Genomic DNA, 21,061 nt, shown 5'->3' on the forward strand with positions numbered 1-21,061 from the left:
TGATAAAGCTCACACGTAAGTAACCTGTAAATGACAAGTAACACTCTTAACCAAAATAGCTTGACTCGTTGGCTTGGCTTTCAAGATAAGATCCTCACTCTGAGTTACCTAGTAAATCGTACTTGTTCTGCAGGAGGATTGCCTGCTTGTTCTTTACATGTCGACGTTGTTGTGGTTTTGACTTGAGTTGCTTCGAATCGTCAATACTAAGATCCTCTATATAGTCAAAGGCAAAAACATTGCGAAAATATTGTCGTTTCTAATCCGATTGACCTTAATCTTCGGCAAGGAGTAGATATACTGTGACCATTCCTGTTTCTCAACATCCTCTAGAACCCACACACACAACTCACGGGGATGTCCATCACCAGCATCACACTCCAATTTAGTCACACCTAATTTACCCTTGTAGTTTATAAATTCTCTATGAAAATTAGAGAAGTCTTTTCCATCAAGAAACTTGAATTTCTCAGACCTAACATTAAAGGAAACTACTAGAAAACACGATGTCCTAGCAAAGTAATACAAAACCCCATTGATGGATAAGGCTCTACCATAATAAGGTTCATGGGTTAAGGGACATATCATCTTCCTCCACTTCAAATTTTCAGTTCCTAATGTCAGAATATAATGAACCCATTCTTTATTGAGTCTCTTGTTCATGCACAAAACCTTATGTTGCTTGCCAATCGGATCAAACCCTAAAAAGCTTCTTGACGTTTTGTAGCCATTTGTTCAGGTAAGCTAACATAGCGTCCTGTGATAGGGTTAAATATCACACAAACTGAAGCCTTTGAGGTCCAAATATCATGGACAGGGATATGGAACAAACCAGAGACATAGCTACACATGTATAGGTTCATGTCTTCATGGAACTTCATATGATTATGAAAATCTACTTCAAGGGACGGATTCTGAGACTGAGGCGAAGAGTAGAATATCAAACCACTTGCTTTTAAGACCGCAAATAAAAGACGTGGACGAGCGGATGACTTCGTTATGAACAACTCGGTGAAATCTTGACGGTAAAGTATGGACGCCCATAGCTTCGACACGCAACGACACCGAGCGATTGACTTTGAAGACAATCTCAATGCTATCTCCACAAAGAGATCATCTGGAATGGAATCAAAAGTTTTTCTACTTTCCATGATCAGACGGAGAAAGATCTTTGAGAATAAAAATCTCACAGGCTCACTCTACAAATAGATTTGGAATAAATCTCTTAAGAGGTCGACCTAATTAATTAGATGATGTTAATTAATCTTAGGGAGGTGGTGGTGAATTTGAATCCTATTAGGATCGATCGGCACTAATTAACCTAAGGCCCAAAAAATATGGGCTTTTTAACCATCCAAATCTTGCTTTTTTGAAGACCCTAACATATAGTATTTCACAAGAAGTCAATCAAGAAAGGACATGATACTTCATTTTTGGTCACGCTGCTTCGCTGCGTGACTCACGCACATGTTAACTTATACCTAACATATATTTCCCAAGAAGTCAATTAAGAAGGACATGATACTTCGTTTTTGGTCACGCTGCGTGACTCACGCACATGTTAACTTATATACCTAACATAGTATTGCCACTCATTCATGAATTTTTTTTTGAATGAAATTATGATATGATACTGTGAACGTGTTTTTTCTTATTCTATTCATGATTTTTTTTTTGAATGAAATTATAATATGATTCTGTGAACGTGTTTTTTCTTATTCTATGCATGCTTACGTTGTACGTAGTGTTGGCTAAATGATTTGAGGGGACATCACTTTAGGTTTTAGTCACAAAATCTTTTAATTAGAAAAAATAAACCAAAATGATCCCTCACGTATAAAATATCTAAGTCTGAAGATTATTACAAAAAAAAAAATGAAGAAATAATAAATTTTCAAAAAGAAAACAAATTAGATCAACGTCAGTATATATTAAGGGAAATTTGCAGAAATAACTAGCAAAAAAACTATAATTTACTAACTAACCATCCTAACTATGTAACTATAATATTTTCTGTATAATATGTAATATTACTAAATTTGCCATTGTTGCCTCAATACTTTCAGCAGCCACCACCACCGCCGGCCACCATCTATTCCGGCCACCACCAACACTGATCACCATCAACTCCGGCCAGCACCAACTTCAGCCACCACCACCACCGACCACCACCACCGCCACCATCATCACCGGCCACCACCACCACCGGTCACCATCACCACCGGCCACCACCACCGCCGGCCACTACCACCACAGCAACCACCACACCGATCACCATCACTTCCGACCACCATCAACTCCAGCCACCACCGCCAGCCACCGCCGGCCACCACCGGCCACCACTACTACAATCTCCAACCAAAGAAACTAATTTAATAATTTTACTACCCTTTAGTGTTAGTTTCTACATTTGACATATTATAGTAGTGTTAGTTTTTTAAATAAATTATCAAAAAGTGTTAGTTTCGCAATTCACCCATATATTAAACTGAAAAAAACAATAATTTTTTCTCTCACATTAAATTAAATTAAATATTTTTTTAAAATACAAAAAGTTAAAAAAAATAACGTAGATCAATATATGAAACTGAAAAGAAAAAAAAAACATTTTTACTCACAGTAAAGTTAATAAATATTATTTTTAAAACACAATAAAATGTTGGAAAAAGTCAAAATAAATTTCGTTTGAATGTGCATTTAATAATTTGGCTTCAGCGCCAACAAACACAAAAGCTATAATTTTCCCTCTCCTTCCTTTCTTCACCTCCCATTCTCTGCTTCTTTCTTCAACTAAAATTCTTTTTCCGCAGAGATCGATTTCTCAAATCTCTGTATCATCTTCTCCATTGTTTAGAAAAACTAGGGTTCTTATAGATCCTCTTCTCTCTCGTCCCTCAAATCTCTCGTCGACATCATCTTACGAAGATCCACAACAACATCTGAAGAAAATCGCAAGAAAACATCCAATTTCACAAACTCTAGGTTTCCGATTTCTTCTTCCTTTTCTCTAATCTTCAATTTGATCAATCCGTTGCAAAATCGAACTTCAACATCTGTATCTAATCCAAGATTCTCAATGATTTCAGGATCAATGGAGAATCTAGATGAAATCCGTACCGATATTGTCGAATCTACTGCTCCGTTGTTGCAAGAATCATCATCAGAGAGCAACGGAGGAGGAGAATTCAACGGAGCTTCGTTTAGTGGTGCGGTTTTCAATCTCGCTACAACGATCATCGGAGCTGGTATCATGGCATTGCCTGCGACGATGAAGATCCTCGGTCTTATTCCCGGAATCACGATCATCGTTCTCATGGCTTTCTTAACCGATGCTTCGATTGAGTTCTTGCTTAGGTTTAGTAACATTGGGAATCAAAGATCTTACGGTGGTGTTATGGATGATTCTTTTGGTAAATGTGGAAGGATTATGTTGCAAGTTTCGATTCTCGTTAGCAACATTGGTGTTTTGATCGTTTATATGATCATCATTGGTACTTATCTTTAACTTCTTTGGGTTTAGGTTTTAGATTGGATCTAATATTTGGTTTTATAACTCTGTTTTTGTTTGGTATTTTGAAGGTGATGTTTTGGCTGGTAAGAATGAATATGGAATCCATCATGCTGGTATGCTTGAAGGATGGTTTGGGATTAGTTGGTGGAACAGAAGAACTTTTGTTCTTCTTGTTACTACTCTCACTGTCTTTGCTCCATTGACTTGCTTCAAACGAATTGGTTAGTATTCTTCTCTGTACCACTTGTATCTGTTGATAGGCTTAGATTGTGATGGTTAGTATGCTTCCTTGCAGATTCTTTGAGATTCACATCTGCTATATCAGTTGCTTTAGCGGTTGTTTTTCTTGTCATCACTGCTGGAATTACTATCATTAAGCTGTTTACTGATGGTTTGATGATGCCGAGACTTCTACCTAATGTCACTGACTTGTCGTCGTTTTGGAAACTCTTCACGGTTGTTCCTGTGCTTGTCAATGCATACATTTGCCATTACAATGGTAAGTAAACAGAGAAGCCTCTTTGTCTATAATTATAAACAAGGAAGATCTCATGTTTCCATTGGTTTTTGTTTCAGTTCATAGTATACAGAACGAGCTTGAAGACCCTTCTCGGATAAAACCTGTTGTTCGATCAGCACTTGCGATGTGTTCTTCTGTTTACGTTATGACGAGTTTATTCGGATACCTCTTATTCGGTGATGGTACTCTTGATGATGTTCTTGCAAACTTTGACACGGATCTTGGAATCCCTTTTGGTTCGGTTCTTAATGATGCAGTGAGATTTAGCTACGCAGCTCATCTCATGCTTGTGTTCCCTGTTGTCTTCTATCCTCTGCGGATTAACATCGACGGTCTCATCTTTCCTACGGCTCCACCACTTACTTCCTCTGAGTCTGATCTGAGGTTTGGCTCTATTACTGCTGGTCTCATTGCTGTAATCTTCTTGGGAGCAAACTTCATACCAAGCATTTGGGATGCTTTCCAATTTACTGGAGCAACTGCTGCTGTCTGCATCGGTTTCATATTCCCTGCTGCTGTTATCTTAAAGTAAGATCCATTGATTCATAAGCTAAGAGATTTTGGTTTTGGAACCTATAATGAATCATTATCTGAATTGATATTTTCTTGTCTTCTTTCAGGGATCGTCATAACCAAGCAACCAAGCGAGACAAGACTATAGCCATTTGCATGATCGTCCTTGCGGTTTTCTCCAATGCAATCGCCATTTACAGTGACGCCTACGCCTTATTCAAGAAGCACACATACGTATATCCAATATGAAAACCAGTGATGATTCTGTTTCTTCTCTCACTCACTCTATGTGAAACGAAATATGAGAAGAGTTATTGGTGTAAGATGTCTTTAGATGATTTTGAACCACATGATAATAGTTGTAAACTCTCTGTATATAAAGAGAATGATCAGTTTTTCTACGTTTCTTTTTTAGTTGTAAAAAGGGTCTATAGAAGTGAAAGATGTTCCTTTACATCATCTTCATCATTAATGCTACACACATTCAATATGAGTTAATTGAGTGGGTTTTGGTCGAATAGGTTTGCATTACACTCGTACTTAGAATATGAGTAGGACATTAGAACAGAGAAATAGAGAGTTTCATAGAACAAATATCCAAAAGCGTATAGATCAAGTTTGGCTATAGAACCAATATCCAAAGTAACAATATTGTTACAATGTCATTGTGAATGGTAAGAATACAACAAACAGCAACAAGTGTATATTTTGAAGTCATTGCACAATTCCAAAAACAGAGTTATAAAGAAAGAGCCTCAAACAAAAGGCTAAAGAAGAAGAGTTAGAGAAATGAAGAAACCGTTAACTATCTCCATGACTCTGCTCTAAGCTCAAGTGCTGGAATCAGCCTGAGAAGGGAAGCATGGTCTCCATACAGTTTCTTTGCCAATGTCCATTAACGCTATTCCTTTTCTTGTCAGTTTCTCTCTAATCTCATCACTTTTCGCGAAATCTTTATTCTTCCTGGCTGTTATCCTTTCTTCTATTAACTGCGAAATACCTTCTTCTCCAATTTCTGCTCTTATTAGTGTTTTTAGTTTCATTTCTTTCAAAATCTCGGCATAGCTCAGTGTAGTGAGTAAACCAAGTACATCAAGAACTTCCCTTGCTGCTTTCTCAATCTCAACGAGTGACACAAGCATTGACATTCGCTGCTTCTTCTGCATTTTCTGAAAAATTGGAAATAACAGACAACTTTGGTATGCATAGTTGTGAAGGCAAGGAGGCACAAATAGAGAAGAAGGCAAGAGGCAAGAACCTTGAGCTTGCTGAGTGAAGCATTGATGAATTTCAATGCATCTTGGTAAGCACCAGTTAGTATATGGGCAGTATTCAAATCGTCTAACATCTTTGATTCAAACTCAGTTTTTAGCTTCTTAATGATGTCTTTTCCTTCTGCAGTTTGTTCAGATTTTCCACCATCTTCAGACAATGCGTCTTGATATGGTGACAGACCTTCATCAAGATCTTGTAAAGTCTGATAAACAAAAATCAGAGATTAAAGTCAGAACTGGGCATAAATTATGATGGTGTCTTACTTTTAGTTCACATATTCCTAATACAAAATACTGCAAATGGACATGCTAGTTAAGTTTGATATAATTTTGAAAACAAATCTGAAGCACTGTACCTGGTAAACATAGTATAAAGCTTCTGACGAACTCTCTAGCTGCGAGGCAGTGAAACTCAGAGGAGACCGGTACTGTGCACTCATCAAGAAGTGCCTCAGAGCCAATGGATGGTAGCTAGCGGTTATCTACACAGATTGAAACAAAAAATGAAAACCTGTCAATAATTCTGCATTTAGCCATGGGAACAACATCCAAAGAAAAAGTCGATTATTATACTAGTAGCAAATAAGAAACATACTTCTCTAATCGTTTTAAAGTTGTGCTTTGATTTTGCCATCTTCTCGTTGTTGATAGTGACATGCCCATTATGCAACCAGTAATTTACACCACTATCCTCACATGCAGCACATGTCTGGGCGATCTCATTTTCATGATGCGGGAATTTAAGATCTGCACCACCTCCATGAATATCAAATTTCGGAGACAGATAATGAACACTCATTGCACTGCACTCGATGTGCCATCCTGGTCTTCCTGGACCCCAAGGGCTCTCCCAACTTGGCTCATCAGGCTTTGCCGCCTGCATAGAATTATGTTCAAACTTCACTTCATCATATACTGTGCAAGCCTCAAATTGAATATAATAAAAAGAAAAAAGATATTCAAACCTTCCATAATGCAAAATCAGCAGGGTTACGCTTTCTCGAATCAACAGCAACACGCTCACCAGCTCGTGTATGTTCCAACAACTGCCCAGATAATTTCCCATAATTCGGTGATTTGTCAACGGAGAAGAACACATCCCCTTCCACTACATACCCACAATCTTTCTCAATGATCTGTAAACAAGGCAAGCATATGTATCAATCCCCTTATTGATCATTCCAATTTCAAAATTCATGATCTTTCTCAACCAAGAGACAAACTTACCTTTTCTATCATCTTAATGATGTTGTCCATATGTTCGCTGACACGAGGCTGGTGGGTGGGAGGGAGGCACTGCAGAGCACCCATATCTACCAAATATTCATCGCAAAACCGATTACTCAAATCTAACGGGTCTTCTCCATTCTTATTAGCACGATCAATAATCTGCAGAGTTCCAAAATTCAGATACTAACAAAATGTTTGTCTACCTTAGCATAAGAAATGTAACTATCATTCAAATGTTCAATACAGTTGTGAATAAGCCATATTCAATACCTTGTCATCAACATCAGTGAAATTGCGGACAAAAGTAACATCATAATCCAAATGCTTCAAGTATCTGCATAACCAGTAGAAGCAAAATTCAAACTATAGAAAAAGCTAACCAACATGCAAAACTTCAAATTGAGATCGGGTCCAACCACATCGATCTAATAGATTCTATTCAACAAAACCCTAATTTATCAGAGAGGAAGAAGAAGAGAGAGACCTGTAAAGAACATCGAAGGAAACGGCGGCGCGAGCATGGCCGATATGGCTGAAATCGTAAGCGGTGATACCACAGACGTATAATCCGATTTTGCCAGGAGTGATTGGAATCAAAACTTCTTTCTGTTGCGTCATCGTGTTGTAGAGCTTCAATTCCATTTTCTCCGCCTCCATATCTCTCACAATCTCACCACCACAACTACACGGCGAAGTTAACAAAAACGAAAAAACCCTTTTTTCTTAATTGTTTTTGGTAACTTATGCGACCTGTTGTTACTTTACTTTTCAACAGTTCTCTTTCGTGTTTGAAGATTTCAATATTAAAACGGGCCTAAGTCTGAGGGTCGGCCCAACCAATTACGGTAGCCAGATGAATTGGCGGGGTTTTGTCGATGTGGAATTCGGGTTATTCGGATAATTTAGGTGTTATTAAGATTTGTTTTTAAAGATGAGGTTAATACAGTTTCAAACTTTCAATGTAATAGTTCAATTAACCAAATAGAAAAATATACAAACTTAATGTAACAAAACGTAGTACGTTTTGAGATTTTTTAAGCTAACGCATTAGATGTTTAGAAATTAATAATATGTGTATACAATAGTTGTGGAATTAATCTCTCAATTTCAAATCTCTTACATATATTAATTGTAAACATATTATTTTAAAGAAACCTTATTCTTACTTATTATAAACGAAATTGTCATGACGTTATCCTATAGGAGAAATTTTTTAACTAGTTTAAATAACTACCAATTCTTACTAGAATATTAGGAATTAGTCTGGACTACATCCGGTTTTATGTTAAAAATTGATGTTTTTGAAATAGTTTACTAAGTCTTTTTATTTGTTTTTACGTTTTTTACTATGCATAGAAAAACGTCATGTGATGTATTCTTAACATTTTAATAGTATAAACTTAAATATAATATTAAATTTTCACCTTTATCTATCTATGTTTGGTTTTTTTCATTGTAATTTTTTTTTCTTTCTAATTTGTACAGATTGACAAGCCTCAATGAACATTTTTTATTAGTAAGAGATTGTGAAAATCACATAAAATACTTTCAAAGTAACAACCACATGCACTTTCAACCTTCATGGTTTTGAACTCACACAAACCATCAAAATTACGATTTTGTTACTTTAAAACTTCAAATGACTTTTGTGTTCGTGGATCAACATAAATCAGAAAAATTTCATCAACACAAGTATTTGTTTTCCGTTATAAATTAAGATGTGGTTTTAATAAGTAATTTTTGTTTTAATAAAAAATTAATTTTATTTATTTATTTATTAGTAATATATTTTAAAATTATGGAAAATTGAAAAATTCAGTATTATGATAACCAATTATATATTATAATAGTTATGGAAAATTCAAATTTAAAAATTTAAAAATTATTACTTTCTCTTTGGTAATCGATCGCTAACAATAATATTGTATGAAGATAACCAATCATATATTACGTCTAATGAATCTATATGTGTTTATTATCTTTTTTGTATCCCCTAAAATAAACCTTGAAATACCTAAGAGATTTTATTATTTTCAATATGCAAGGGAACATCTGCTAAAAAGGAGAGACGACCGTGATCTTTCTGGTAATTTATTTGTTGGTTTAAATGTGAAACAATATTTTTAGAACTTTTATTGTTTCTCTTTAAGACTATATAACTAACATGTCTTGTGAGCCTATATGCAAAAAAGTACACAAATGATACCTTAGATATAGAACATAAAAATACTCCGACTTAAAAATAAACAAACAAAGAAACTTGATTATCTTTGTTTTTTTTGGAGTTGTAGGCTTTGATATATAACTTCATCTTTACTATCACTATCATTTTTATCCTTTTTTGGCTTAGTCAACAAGAATTAGATATAAAAATCCGAAAGTAATATAATGAGGGATTTAATGTACCTTTTCAAACATTTTTGTTTTTTAATTTTTGTTGAGATAAAATTTATTGTTTAACAAAAACTTTAATTTACAATAATAAATCAAGAGTGTGAAAAGTTTGGTCAAAATTATAATGGCGATTGCTAATTTCTTTCATGAAGATTCACTGTTGAAAGAGATGTCTTGTAATTGTATTTCTTCACTGAACTAACAAGATAATAATATTATTACAAGAGATCAGCATCTTTAGTTTAAGTATATAACAAAATCATAATATTAAGACTTGTAACTAAATTAACGAGATTCTAACACTTGAACTCAATGGATTTTAATTTTTGCAATATGAATTATTTTGAAATTATAAGACATATAGCATATATTTAGATGTTATCTTACGATTTTTTGTAGCCAAAAAATAAGCAATAGATAGTTGGAAAAAAGCTCATATAATTCTTTGAGTATTTGCAATTGAGAGATTCATTCTCCAACTATCTTGTGTGCACATTAATTCTCTAATTTGGTGTCCAATCAACAAAAACTAGACTTAAAAAATTCAACGTTAGACAATAAAATTGAACGTTAAGTACTTCGATTACAAATAGAATAAATCCAAAGAATTCCTAAATCTTTTTCCTAAATTGAAACACAATTGAATCCTAGGCGATTTTTTCTCAAAATAAAGATCTATAAAGTTCAAATTTGCATAGTCTTCATCGATTTTATAGTGTGTAAATTTATAAACTGAGTACCAAAGATTCGTAGGGCGTGCGTATTGTAGAATGTGTAAGCTTCCAAATCGAAAGTCCAAGTTAAATACGAAATAGTAGAAACCGAAGGTGAAGAGAAAGATAGTGGAATCTGATGATTATGATGCTAGTGTTAAAAGAGATAATTGCCTAGTTATCGTCTTTTTTTTTTTTTTAGGAAAGACTTGAGAACTTTAGGTTTTGTTTTTGTTTCTAATCAAATCACTTAACGTCCTAATTAATTATGCGTTGATGTATTTTAAATTTTAAATTTGTTAATTCAACAATAAATGGGGATGTGTCTTTCATCAAGTGGTTAAGTCCATTTGAATCCGTTTTTCCTACTAAAGTTGAATTCTATTAAATCACGTTACTTTGCATAGTAGAAATTAATTATAAATCGACCTTCTCAAAGTAAATATGTCAAAAGAAAAAAGAATTCAACAATAAGTTTGAGAATTAATATATACACATGTTAGTTATGGAATTAATCTTTGAATCCGAACATAATAACAATTATGTCTCCCTAAAAATTGAAAAATTCGGGACGAACGGTACGGGCCTAACTGGGCTCTAATAGACGGGCCGGGCCGTTTGTACATCTATTTACCGTTTAGTTTATAGCATTTTCTACTGTATAAAGTAAACGGCCCAAATTACAACCCGGATTCAAACCCGTACCCGATCCGAGTTACAATTGCCGCCTCACTGATCTCTTTCTTCGGCCAAATTTCTGAATTCTCTAATCTCTCTGCAACCAATGACTACATCGGCGATGGATCCTCCTCCACCGCGAAACCCTAGCCATGATATCGAGCCTCCTGAACCAAACAGTACATCAATTTCCCAAAGCGATGAAACCTCAACGATGAATCCTCCACCTCCCAGAAACCCTAACCCACCTGATCTGAAGACAACGGAAGTAGTTGTAGAGCCCGAGCCAATAGAGGAATCCAAGGACGATTCCGTCACTGTAGACGCGGATAAACCAGTTCGTCCCCGAACCGTGAAGCAGAATCCTGTCCCCTACACTATTCCAGAGTGGAGTGGCCCTCCGTGTCACCAATTTCAGCTTGAAGTTCTCAAAGAAGGCGCCATTGTTGAGAAATTAGACGTGTAAGTAAACTCTTATGAATCTATTACCCTCTAAAGCTTTAAGGCTTCTGATTGAATTAGGAAGGAAAGTGTATGTAATTCGTATTTGTTCCCTTTGCAGCTATAAGAAAGGAGCTTACTTGTTTGGACGTGATGGTATCTGTGATTTTGCTCTTGAGCACCCTTCGATTTCTCGGTTTCATGCAGGTGATTGATTATCTTATTGTTCATACTTCATATCATAGTGTTATTACTTTCAATTTGGATTACATTGTTTTGTAATGAATCTTGCCAGTTATTCAGTACAAGAGGAGTGGAGCTGCGTATATATTTGATCTTGGAAGCACGCATGGAACAACTGTTAACAAGAATAAGGTGCTTTATTTGTGGCTTTGACATTTTTATTCTCTTGATTGAGCTTTGATGAACTGACTTATAGTAATTTACTATCTGTGTTTTATGGTTTTTGCAGGTGGATAAAAAGGTTTTTGTGGATTTGAATGTCGGTGATGTTATTCGCTTTGGCGGGTGAGTGTATATCTCTGTTAAGCTCATGATGATTATCTTGGTAGCTTTTGCTTTGATTTTCCTGAGCTCTTTCTTTTGTTTTTTATGTAGTTCGACTAGATTATACATTTTCCAAGGACCCTCGGACTTAATGCCACCAGTAAGATACACTTTTTACTTTACACAATCTAATTTTTGGTCTAGAGTAATTTTTTGGCATCTACCCTTAATTATTTGATGCACCTTTAATCTACTTGTGGTATTGATTTTTAGGAGAAAGACTTACAATTAATTAGAGAAGCAAAGATGAGAATGGAAATGTCAGAACGAGAAGCTTCACTGCGACGAGCAAGGCAGCAAGCATCCATGGCTGATGGTGTTTCATGGGGCATGGGGGAAGATGCTATTGAAGAAGAAGAGGTAATAATTACAACTTTATCTGTTAGTGTTGTGGACCTAAGTGTCTCACGTTTCCAGGATTTTTGTAATCAATCTTTCTGAACGACCTTTTTTTCTATAATTTGGACATGAAGGATGATGTTGAGGAAATTACTTGGCAAACATATAGTGGAGAACTCACTCCAAAGCAAGAAAAAACTAAGGAGAAAGTACTGAAACGGTTGGAGAAGGTTAGTATTTTTGTTCCCAATCATTTTTTTTCGATGCAAAATCATATATTTAGCTGGTACTTCTTAGTGACCTGAGTCTCTATATTTTTCTTTTTTTCCGTCTTTCTTTCTCCCTTCGGATGCTCATTATAATTTATAGACTATTCCAACTTTCCTTTATTCATTGTAGATGTTTTTAGACTACGTCCACTTTGCTTCATCTTTATAGGGATGTTTACTTCTGTGTAGATCGGCCATATGAAGAAGGAAGTAGCAGCTATTCGAGCCAAAGACATTTCTCAGGGTGGATTGACACAAGGACAACAAACGCAGATCGCTAGGAATGAGCAGAGAACGGCTGAGGTAACCACTTTGTTAATCTGAAGTGTCCTTACTACAATCTTAGTTTTGGCTGCAAAACTCTTTATCTGATTAGACTTTCCATTTCAATTAACTCTATGATAGCTTCTGGAAGAACTTGAGAACTTGGAAGAGACACTGAATGACAGCATCCGGGAAAGTTTGGGTGCCAAAACAGGGAGAAAACCCACCCACGGAAAGAAGAAAGGAATTGTAGAAGATGAGGAAGACTTGTCGAGGTAATCTTTCTCGTGTCTCAGCTATTTTTTCTCTTAGGGATCTCGTAGTATTCTTACCTGTGTTTCAGTTAAAGGCTGCTTCAAGTGTTCAACCTCTATATCTACATCTTCATGCAAAACTATAGCTTGTGTCTGTTGTTTCTGATTCTCATAAGGAAAATTATGTTATTTTCAGTGATGAAGATGACTTCTATGACCGGACCCAGAAGAAACCATCAACAAAGAAAGGCAGCGAAAACCAAACTGTAGAAACTGTTGATTCACTTGTAGATAAGAGAGACAATGTCTTGAAAGAAATAGAAGCAAAGAATGAACAGCTTTTAACAGAGAAGAGTAAGATGGAGACAGAGAATGTCACAGAGGTTACATCGGGAGACTCCCTTGATGCCCTTGATGCATACATGACCGGGCTTTCTACAACACTTGGTAATTTACTTTTTTTTTTTTTTGTTGTGTCGTAAAAATTTATATCTGCGCTGTAGTTCACTTCTAGGAAAAACTTCTTACTGATGTCAAGAAATTTTCCTCTTATTGTTGTCAGTGCAAGATAAAACCGCCCAGATCCAGCAAGAGTTGTCTACTCTACAGTCAGAATTAAGTAGGATCTTATACCTTCTAAAGATTGCTGACCCAACCGGAGAAGAGGTTAAGAAAAGGGAGTTGAAGTCACAAGAATTAAAAATAAAGAAATCTGAAACACCTTCCGTAGAAAAGAAGATCAATATACCTTTAAAACAAGCTGATCCTAATGAGCATAAGGAGAAAGAAGTGGCCAAAGATTTAGTGGACTCAGAAAATAAGCCTGAAGTAGAAAATAAAGCAAGTGAAACAGCTGAAGAAAAGAAGACCACTGTGTATGTTCCATCAAAACCCCAATGGCTCGGTTCCGCTGCAAATAAAGCCATAATTGAAGAAAAAAACCCTGAGATAGTAGCTGCTACTACTGATAGCACAGAGGATGCTGATGGGTTTGTCGACTATAAAAATAGGAAGAATATTGCTCTAACAGCCACCGCTGGAGTTGAAGTTGTAACAGGGTTGATAATAAGAAAACGTAAGCAAGAAGACAAGAGCGAAGAAGATGATGATTCAAAGGAAAAGCAAGCAGAGGTCATGGCACAGGATGCAGTTGCTCTCTTATTGAAACATTCTGTAGGCCATCATGTAAACGAAGAAGACAAAGAACTCAGTAAACAGGAAGAAAATAATCAAGGAAGTGGCCAAAGTAAAACGAAGAAGAAGAAGAAGACGGCTAAAAAAGTAGTTGGTCCTGATAAACCAGAATATCTGGATGAAACCATAGATTATGATTCTTGGGTACCTCCTGCAGGTAAAGTAACGCCATGTTTAGAAACACATTGAATCAAATCCCGTTTTAGAAAGTGGCTAATGAGTAATGTATTGACTTGAAATGTGCAGGACAATCTGGTGATGGGCGAACATCTCTAAATGACCGTCTGGGATATTGATCAGCGATAGAGTTTCCAGAGCAAACTATAGGATTGAGGAGAGGTAGAAGTGGCTTAAATATCTGTCAAGTTTTGCATCACTCAGTCTGGTGATTTCTTGGTCACACAGTACTTTGTAAATTCATACTCTAAACCCTGAGCTTTCCTGATTGATATATTTTTTTTTGAACGGAAATTTTACTTGTGATTTATCTCATAATTTATTTTATATTAGGGTGCGGCAATTAACAATACTTACGTCTGTCTCTCTCTTTCTCTCCGAAAAGTCAAAATGAATAAGCCTTATCATTTGATCCATTCATAGAGCTTATCCAAACGCAATCTCTCACGACCGTCTCCTATGGCTTCTGCTCGAACTTGGAGATACAACGTCTTCCCGAGCTTCCATGGAGGAGATATTCGTAAGACTTTTCTCTCTCATTTACGTAAGCAGTTCAACTCAAATGGGATTACAATGTTTGATGATCAAGGAATCGAGAGGAGCCAAACCATAGCCCCTGCTCTCATACAAGCGATTAGAGAATCTAGGATATCGATTGTGGTTCTTTCAAAGAACTATGCTTCTTCGAGTTGGTGCTTGAATGAATTGGTGGAGATTTTGAAATGCAAAGACGTAGTGATGCCGATCTTCTATGAAGTAGATCCATCCGATGTACGGAAACAGACCGGAGATTTTGGGAAGGCCTTCAAAAATAGTTGTAAAAGTAAAACTAAGGAGGAGAGGCAGAGATGGATCCAAGCTTTAATTTTTGTTGGCAACATAGCTGGAGAACACTCGCTGAAATGGTTTGTTTGTTTTCGATCGACTAATTTTGGGGCTTTCTTTTAAGTTACACATCACTTTATAACGCCTATCTGATATTTTGTTTCCTCTCTTGTTAGGGAAAATGAAGCGGATATGATTGAAAAGATAGCCAAAGATGTTTCAGATAAACTGAATGCTACACCTTCTAAAGATTTTGATGCATTTGTGGGACTTGAGTTTCACATTAGGGAATTAAGTTCTCTGCTATACCTAGACTATGAGCAAGTGAGGATAGTAGGAATCTGTGGCCCTGCAGGAATCGGTAAGACTACCATTGCTCGTGCTTTACAAAGCCTACTCTCTAGCAATTTTCAGCGAAGTTGTTTTATGGAGAATGTTAGGGGAAGTCTTAATATTGGGCTTGACGAGTATGGTCTGAAGTTAGATTTACAAGAACGACTTCTTTCAAAGATTATGAACCAAAAGGGTATGAGGATAGAGCATTTAGGCACAATAAGAGATAGGTTACATGACCAAAAAGTGCTTATCATTCTAGATGATGTTAATGATCTCGATTTGTATGCTTTGGCTGATCAGACAACGTGGTTTGGTCCTGGAAGTAGGATTATCGTGACAACAGAAGACAACGAGCTTTTGCAGAAACATGATATTAACAATGTCTACCATGTGGATTTTCCATCTAGAAAAGAAGCTCTTGAGATCTTTTGCAGATGTGCTTTTAGACAAAGCTCTGCACCTGATACGATTCTAAAGCTTGCAGAACGAGTAACAGAGCTTTGTGGTAATCTTCCATTGGGTCTCTGTGTCATAGGTTCATCTTTACACGGGAAAACTGAGGATGAGTGGGAAATTTTAATTCGCAGACTAGAAATTAGTCTTGATCGAGATAACGAGGCACAACTTAGAGTTGGGTATGATAGCTTACATGAGAACGAGCAAGCTTTATTTCTCAGCATTGCAGTCTTCTTCAACTATAAAGACCGTCAGCTTGTGATGGCCATGCTCCTTGACAGTAACCTAGATGTCGAGTATGGGTTAAGAACCCTCGCCAATAAATCTCTAATACATATATCTAGGAATGAGAAAATAGTGATGCATAACTTACTACAACATGTGGGTAGACAAGCCATTCAAAGACAAGAACCTTGGAAACGCCACATCTTAATAGATGCTGACGAGATATGCAATGTCCTTGAAAATGATACAGTAAGTATTCCACGTTCTAAACTTAATCATATTGTGAAGATTCACAGATCTTACATATTGTGCTCACGATTTCTTACCTTTGTAATATTTTTTCAGGATGCTAGAATTGTGTCAGGGATATCATTTGATATATCCAGAATCGGCGAAGTTTTTTTAAGCGAGAGAGCTTTTAAAAGATTGTGTAATCTCCAATTCCTCAGGGTGTTTAAGACTGGATATGATGAAAAAAACAGAGTGCGCATACCGGAGAACATGGAGTTTCCACCTCGTCTAAGGTTACTACAGTGGGAAGCATATCCGAGGAGAAGTCTTTCTCTTAAACTTAACCTGGAATATCTTGTCGAACTTGATATGGAAGGTAGCCTGCTCGAGAAGCTATGGGATGGAACTCAGGTTAGTTATCATAAATTCATATCTTTAATGATGTTATACATATTTTCTCTCTATTCTGATGTTTCTACTCTAACATCTGGTTTACATTCAGCCCCTTGCAAATCTCAAGAAGATGTCTTTGTCAAGTTCATGGTATTTAAAGAAACTTCCGGATCTGTCAAATGCTACAAATCTCGAAGAATTGGATCTGAGAGCTTGCCAGAATTTAGTAGAGCTTCCTTCCTCCTTTTCTTATCTGCATAAGCTAAAGTATTTGAATATGATGGGATGCAGAAGGCTAAAAGAAGTTCCACCTCATATCAACTTGAAGTCTCTTGAATTGGTCAACATGTATGGATGCTCAAGATTAAAAAGCTTTCCAGATATTTCTACAAACATCAGTTCACTCGACATATCATACACTGATGTGGAAGAACTACCTGAATCAATGACGATGTGGTCTCGCCTACGTACTCTCGAAATATACAAAAGTAGAAACCTCAAGATAGTAACACATGTGCCCCTAAACCTAACATATCTAGACCTCAGCGAGACTAGAATTGAGAAGATTCCAGATGACATCAAAAATGTTCATGGGCTGCAAATTTTATTTCTAGGTGGCTGCAGAAAACTCGCATCATTGCCAGAGCTTCCTGGTTCGCTCTTGTACTTATCAGCAAACGAGTGTGAATCACTTGAGAGCGTATCTTGCCCTTTTAATACTTCATACATGGAACTCAGCTTCACCAACTGCTTCAAACTAAACCAAGAAGCACGCAGAGGAATTATTCAACAATCATTTTCTCATGGGTGGGCATCCTTACCTGGAAGAGAGTTGCCCACTGACTTATACCACCGATCTACCGGACATTCCATCACCGTTCGTCTCGAGGGCAAGACTCCTTTTTCTGCATTCTTTGGATTTAAGGTTTTCCTCGTGATTTCCCCTAACCATGATGCTGAAGAAACTAGCAATTCTCCCTTATTTTGTCCTCGCATTGGCAAAATCGGTTGCTCCGATGACGAAACACCTATTTATATTATCCCCAAACCTCGAGCAGAACATCTAGTTATGTTTCACTCTGACTTGCATAACAAGGAAAAATGTCATGAAGTAGGCAACGAGATACTGTTTGAATTCAGCAACATATCCGACACCTATGAGATTATTGAGTGTGGTGTCAGATTCTATACAGATGAACAGGTGAAATCAGTGAAAGGAGAAATGAATATGAAATAGACCAAGTTTGTGAAGATGAAAACGATTGGAGCTATGAGTTTGGACCCGTGGAAGCATTGGAATGCTCTAAAAATAATGGACATAATGATAGCCTAATCTGTACTTCGAACGAAGACAAGATCGAAGCCAACAAATACACAGATTGTTGGAGTTGGCTCATCATCTGTTTTGATGTCTCCCATATTGTGAGAAGCATCGGAAGTTTAGTTTGGGGAGGAAGATGAGAGAAGCAAGAAGGAGAATATCAAAGTGGAGAAGTCGAACGAATTTGCAAGTGAGGAAAGAATATCTGTTTATACTTTACAATGACTTGTTTGGCTGCTTCACTGAGTTGGATATGATGAGTAGTAGCATCATACTGTTTGAATTCGGATGCAGCAAATATTACTGAAATGCAGTGTACGGATCGTGAAAACTGACAAAATTGATAGTAGCAACAACAGTGAATTAATTTGGGCCTGAAACTATCCGTTTTAAATGGGCTTTTGAGCCTTTCACATTATCTATGTAATTTTCGATTTTATCTTCCTTTTCTTTTCACCTTCTCGACGAACACACCTACACAAAAATCAATCACAGTCTCTGTCTCACTCGCCGGAGTTTCGGTCACTGCGCCATCTCCGGGGTCGAGTTCGTCGTACTTCATCGAACTATGAACTCTCATGATATCGATGATCAGTTAGAAGCAGATGTATACAGTAACTTGCCTTCTCGAAATGATTCTTCAACAGGGAGGAGAAATCGAAACTCGTGTAGATCGAAACACTCAGAGACTGAGCAACGAAGAAGAAGCAAAATCAATGAAAGGTAAATAATAAGTGTTCAAAGTTTGAATTTTTATCAGATTTTCTAAAAAGGGTAACAAGAAAGTTTCGTAATTTGTGATTGTTGGTTGGTGGATACAGATTTCAGAGTTTAATGGATATTATACCTCAGAATCAGAATGATCAGAAACGAGATAAAGCTTCTTTCTTGTTGGAGGTTAGTAAAATTTATAGTTTTGAACAGAACATGTGTTTCAGAGAATCAGAATGATGTTTGCTTTTATATGTTGTCTCAGGTTATAGAGTATATTCACTTTCTTCAAGAAAAAGTTCACATGTATGAAGATTCTCACCAAATGTGGTATCAATCCCCAACCAAATTGATTCCTTGGGTATATTCCTTCTCCTATCTTTGGTTGGTTTTCTGTTATATTGAATCGTTTTTGTTACATTTTTTTAGAGAAACATGGTTATTGTGTTAAGTGTTTCATCTTTCTTGGTATTTTTGACAACTGTTTCATGTAACTTTGATGCAGAGAAATAGTCATGGGTCTGTTGCGGAGGAAAATGACCATCCTCAAATCGTTAAAAGCTTTTCAAGTAATGATAAAGTTGCTGCTTCTTCGGGTTTTCTCTTGGATACGTACAATTCAGTAAATCCTGATATTGACTCAGCAGTTAGCACCAAGATTCCTGAACACAGTCCTGTTTCAGCAGTTTCATCGTATCTACGTACCGAGCCTTCGCTGCAGTTTGTTCAGCATGACTTTTGGCAACCAAAAACAAGTTGTGGAACAATTAACTGTTTTACAAATGAATTGTTAACATCTGACGAAAAAACATCAGCCAGCTTGTCCACTGTCTGCTCACAAAGGTAAGACATATGTAGAGCAAAATAAAGCTTTTTTTGTTCAGTAATTAATTCATTTTTTTGGTAGAAAGTTTGGGTTGGTATATAGTTTCTCACGGATGTACACTCATTTCCTTCCTGTCTGGCTCTCCTTAAACAGTGGCTTACCTTTTTTGGATACTAAGAGAGAATGATATAATACAAGGTTCCAATGATGCCTCAGCTATTTGCGGAGACTTCTTGTTTGCCTTGGCTATGAAGTTCTGTAGGATAGAGTATGAGATAAATGCTGTAAACTTGGTAATTGTTAGAGGAAAAGATTTTGCATAACCATAATCCAAAGTTTCTCTTTTGAATAGTGCTTCTCTCTCCTAAATAGGTAGTCATTCAAACTGAAGATCCTATCTGCTTCTGTATTTGGAACAGACTCAGGGTTCTAAAAACGGATAACTGGAGGAAATAAAGATGGAGAGATTTGATTGAAAACTCTTGTTTGGTTTGATTGTGAACAGGGTACTTAACACTCTAACTGAAGCACTTAAGTCATCGGGTGTTAACATGTCAGAGACCATGATATCTGTGCAGTTAAGCCTTCGGAAAAGAGAAGATCGCGAGTATTCTGTTGCTGCGTTTGCTTCTGAGGTATGCCTGTAACATTTTTACAGTGGAAAAGAAAAAGAAGTCTACTACTCTGCAAGTAATTCTTATAAAAACATTTCTATGTATTTTAATTTGTATTTTGATGCTATGTATCTTTTTCATTAGGATAATGGTAATAGCATCGCTGATGAAGAAGGGGACTCTCCTACTGAAACTAGAAGCTTCTGCAATGATATTGATCATTCCCAGAAGAGAATAAGACGATAAGATCTGGTTTTCTATTTTCTATGTTATGACAACTGTTTGATAATTTTGTTACTTTCGGTGAGTCAGGATCAGTAGGTGTAGATACTACTTTTATCGTGCTGCAACTATTTTAAATGATATAGTAAAAACTAAGTAGAATGATGTAACAAGTTTCGCAAATCTATAACAAGAGTTTGCTCCATTTAATGGTACTTTAAGTATATGGTCTCTTAGATATATCACTTCTTGCCCTTCTATTTCTCACACTATTAACCGGGAAATTATTTCGTGCTTGTTGACATGTCTGTATCAAGTAATGCGTTTGATTTGCAGAAAGGAGTCCTTGTTTTCTTGTGTCTCAAGCTTGATTTGAGCTAGAGTATCTAGATCTTTAGATTCAAGAACAGATGCAATATTCTGTAGAAGTTGAAAACTCATCTTTATTCTTTAACCTTATGTAAATATGACTGTCTATACAACAGATAGTTCATCTCTCGACTAAATGTTTGGTATATATATGTATATATTATGATACTCTTGTTCGATTAAGGAGGCTGTTT

At 36.4% G+C, this 21,061-nt stretch overlaps 6 protein-coding genes across 10 annotated transcripts; 4 read left to right on the plus strand and 2 right to left on the minus strand.

The window, feature by feature from the left end:
- Nucleotides 1–94: 94 nt before the first annotated feature.
- AT5G38810 (F-box and associated interaction domains-containing protein) lies at nucleotides 95–1,151 on the minus strand (the record flags this gene model as incomplete). Of its 2 annotated transcripts, NM_123242.1 has the most annotated exons (3): nucleotides 95–214; nucleotides 274–614; nucleotides 833–1,151. In NM_123242.1, 3 exons carry the CDS (start codon nucleotides 1,149–1,151, stop codon nucleotides 95–97), a joined length of 780 nt encoding a protein of 259 aa, NP_198697.1. The 2 variants fall into 2 exon arrangements, with proteins under 2 accessions (NP_198697.1, NP_001331868.1); NM_001344268.1 differs by lacking the exon at nucleotides 95–214 and having other exon boundaries at nucleotides 217–701.
- Nucleotides 1,152–2,725: 1,574 nt separating this feature from the next.
- On the plus strand, nucleotides 2,726–5,059 carry AT5G38820 (Transmembrane amino acid transporter family protein; the record flags this gene model as incomplete). 3 transcript variants are annotated; one of them, NM_001344269.1, is made up of 6 exons in its annotated part: nucleotides 2,726–2,982; nucleotides 3,087–3,491; nucleotides 3,580–3,732; nucleotides 3,807–4,010; nucleotides 4,088–4,559; nucleotides 4,652–5,031. In NM_001344269.1, the coding sequence occupies 5 exons, from the start codon at nucleotides 3,092–3,094 to the stop codon at nucleotides 4,791–4,793; spliced, it is 1,371 nt and encodes a 456-aa protein (NP_001318700.1). The 3 variants fall into 3 exon arrangements, with proteins under 3 accessions (NP_001318700.1, NP_001330273.1, NP_198698.1); NM_001344270.1 differs by having other exon boundaries at nucleotides 2,767–3,491; nucleotides 4,652–5,059; NM_123243.1 differs by lacking the exon at nucleotides 2,726–2,982 and having other exon boundaries at nucleotides 3,092–3,491; nucleotides 4,652–4,793.
- Nucleotides 5,060–5,129: 70 nt separating this feature from the next.
- On the minus strand, nucleotides 5,130–7,904 carry AT5G38830 (Cysteinyl-tRNA synthetase, class Ia family protein). The gene is made up of 8 exons (NM_123244.4): nucleotides 7,533–7,904; nucleotides 7,319–7,382; nucleotides 7,046–7,207; nucleotides 6,784–6,954; nucleotides 6,414–6,695; nucleotides 6,175–6,300; nucleotides 5,803–6,021; nucleotides 5,130–5,713 (listed from the first exon to the last, which is right to left on the minus strand). Exons 1-8 carry the CDS (start codon nucleotides 7,703–7,705, stop codon nucleotides 5,375–5,377), a joined length of 1,536 nt encoding a protein of 511 aa, NP_198699.1. The 5' UTR covers nucleotides 7,706–7,904; the 3' UTR covers nucleotides 5,130–5,374.
- Nucleotides 7,905–10,853: 2,949 nt separating this feature from the next.
- Nucleotides 10,854–14,688, plus strand: AT5G38840 (SMAD/FHA domain-containing protein). Its single transcript, NM_123245.4, has 12 exons — nucleotides 10,854–11,295; nucleotides 11,396–11,481; nucleotides 11,570–11,649; nucleotides 11,747–11,802; nucleotides 11,893–11,941; nucleotides 12,055–12,201; nucleotides 12,315–12,410; nucleotides 12,639–12,752; nucleotides 12,855–12,988; nucleotides 13,164–13,414; nucleotides 13,530–14,318; nucleotides 14,408–14,688. Exons 1-12 carry the CDS (start codon nucleotides 10,940–10,942, stop codon nucleotides 14,455–14,457), a joined length of 2,208 nt encoding a protein of 735 aa, NP_198700.2. The 5' UTR covers nucleotides 10,854–10,939; the 3' UTR covers nucleotides 14,458–14,688.
- Nucleotides 14,689–14,766: 78 nt separating this feature from the next.
- On the plus strand, nucleotides 14,767–18,493 carry AT5G38850 (Disease resistance protein (TIR-NBS-LRR class)). Its single transcript, NM_123246.4, has 4 exons — nucleotides 14,767–15,243; nucleotides 15,340–16,429; nucleotides 16,526–16,822; nucleotides 16,914–18,493. Exons 1-4 carry the CDS (start codon nucleotides 14,798–14,800, stop codon nucleotides 18,039–18,041), a joined length of 2,961 nt encoding a protein of 986 aa, NP_198701.1. The 5' UTR covers nucleotides 14,767–14,797; the 3' UTR covers nucleotides 18,042–18,493.
- An 18-nt stretch (nucleotides 18,494–18,511) lies between these two features.
- BIM3 (BES1-interacting Myc-like protein 3) lies at nucleotides 18,512–20,737 on the plus strand. 2 transcript variants are annotated; one of them, NM_123247.5, is made up of 6 exons: nucleotides 18,512–18,848; nucleotides 18,947–19,022; nucleotides 19,102–19,197; nucleotides 19,342–19,679; nucleotides 20,168–20,297; nucleotides 20,421–20,737. In NM_123247.5, the coding sequence occupies exons 1-6, from the start codon at nucleotides 18,694–18,696 to the stop codon at nucleotides 20,520–20,522; spliced, it is 897 nt and encodes a 298-aa protein (NP_198702.2). In that variant the 5' UTR covers nucleotides 18,512–18,693; the 3' UTR covers nucleotides 20,523–20,737. The 2 variants fall into 2 exon arrangements, with proteins under 2 accessions (NP_198702.2, NP_001330505.1); NM_001344271.1 differs by having other exon boundaries at nucleotides 18,567–18,848; nucleotides 20,241–20,297.
- The last annotated feature ends 324 nt before the right edge of the window (nucleotides 20,738–21,061 follow it).

This window comes from Arabidopsis thaliana, chromosome 5 (assembly GCF_000001735.4).
Source record: "Arabidopsis thaliana chromosome 5, partial sequence".
Taxonomy (NCBI): Eukaryota; Viridiplantae; Streptophyta; class Magnoliopsida; order Brassicales; family Brassicaceae; genus Arabidopsis; species Arabidopsis thaliana.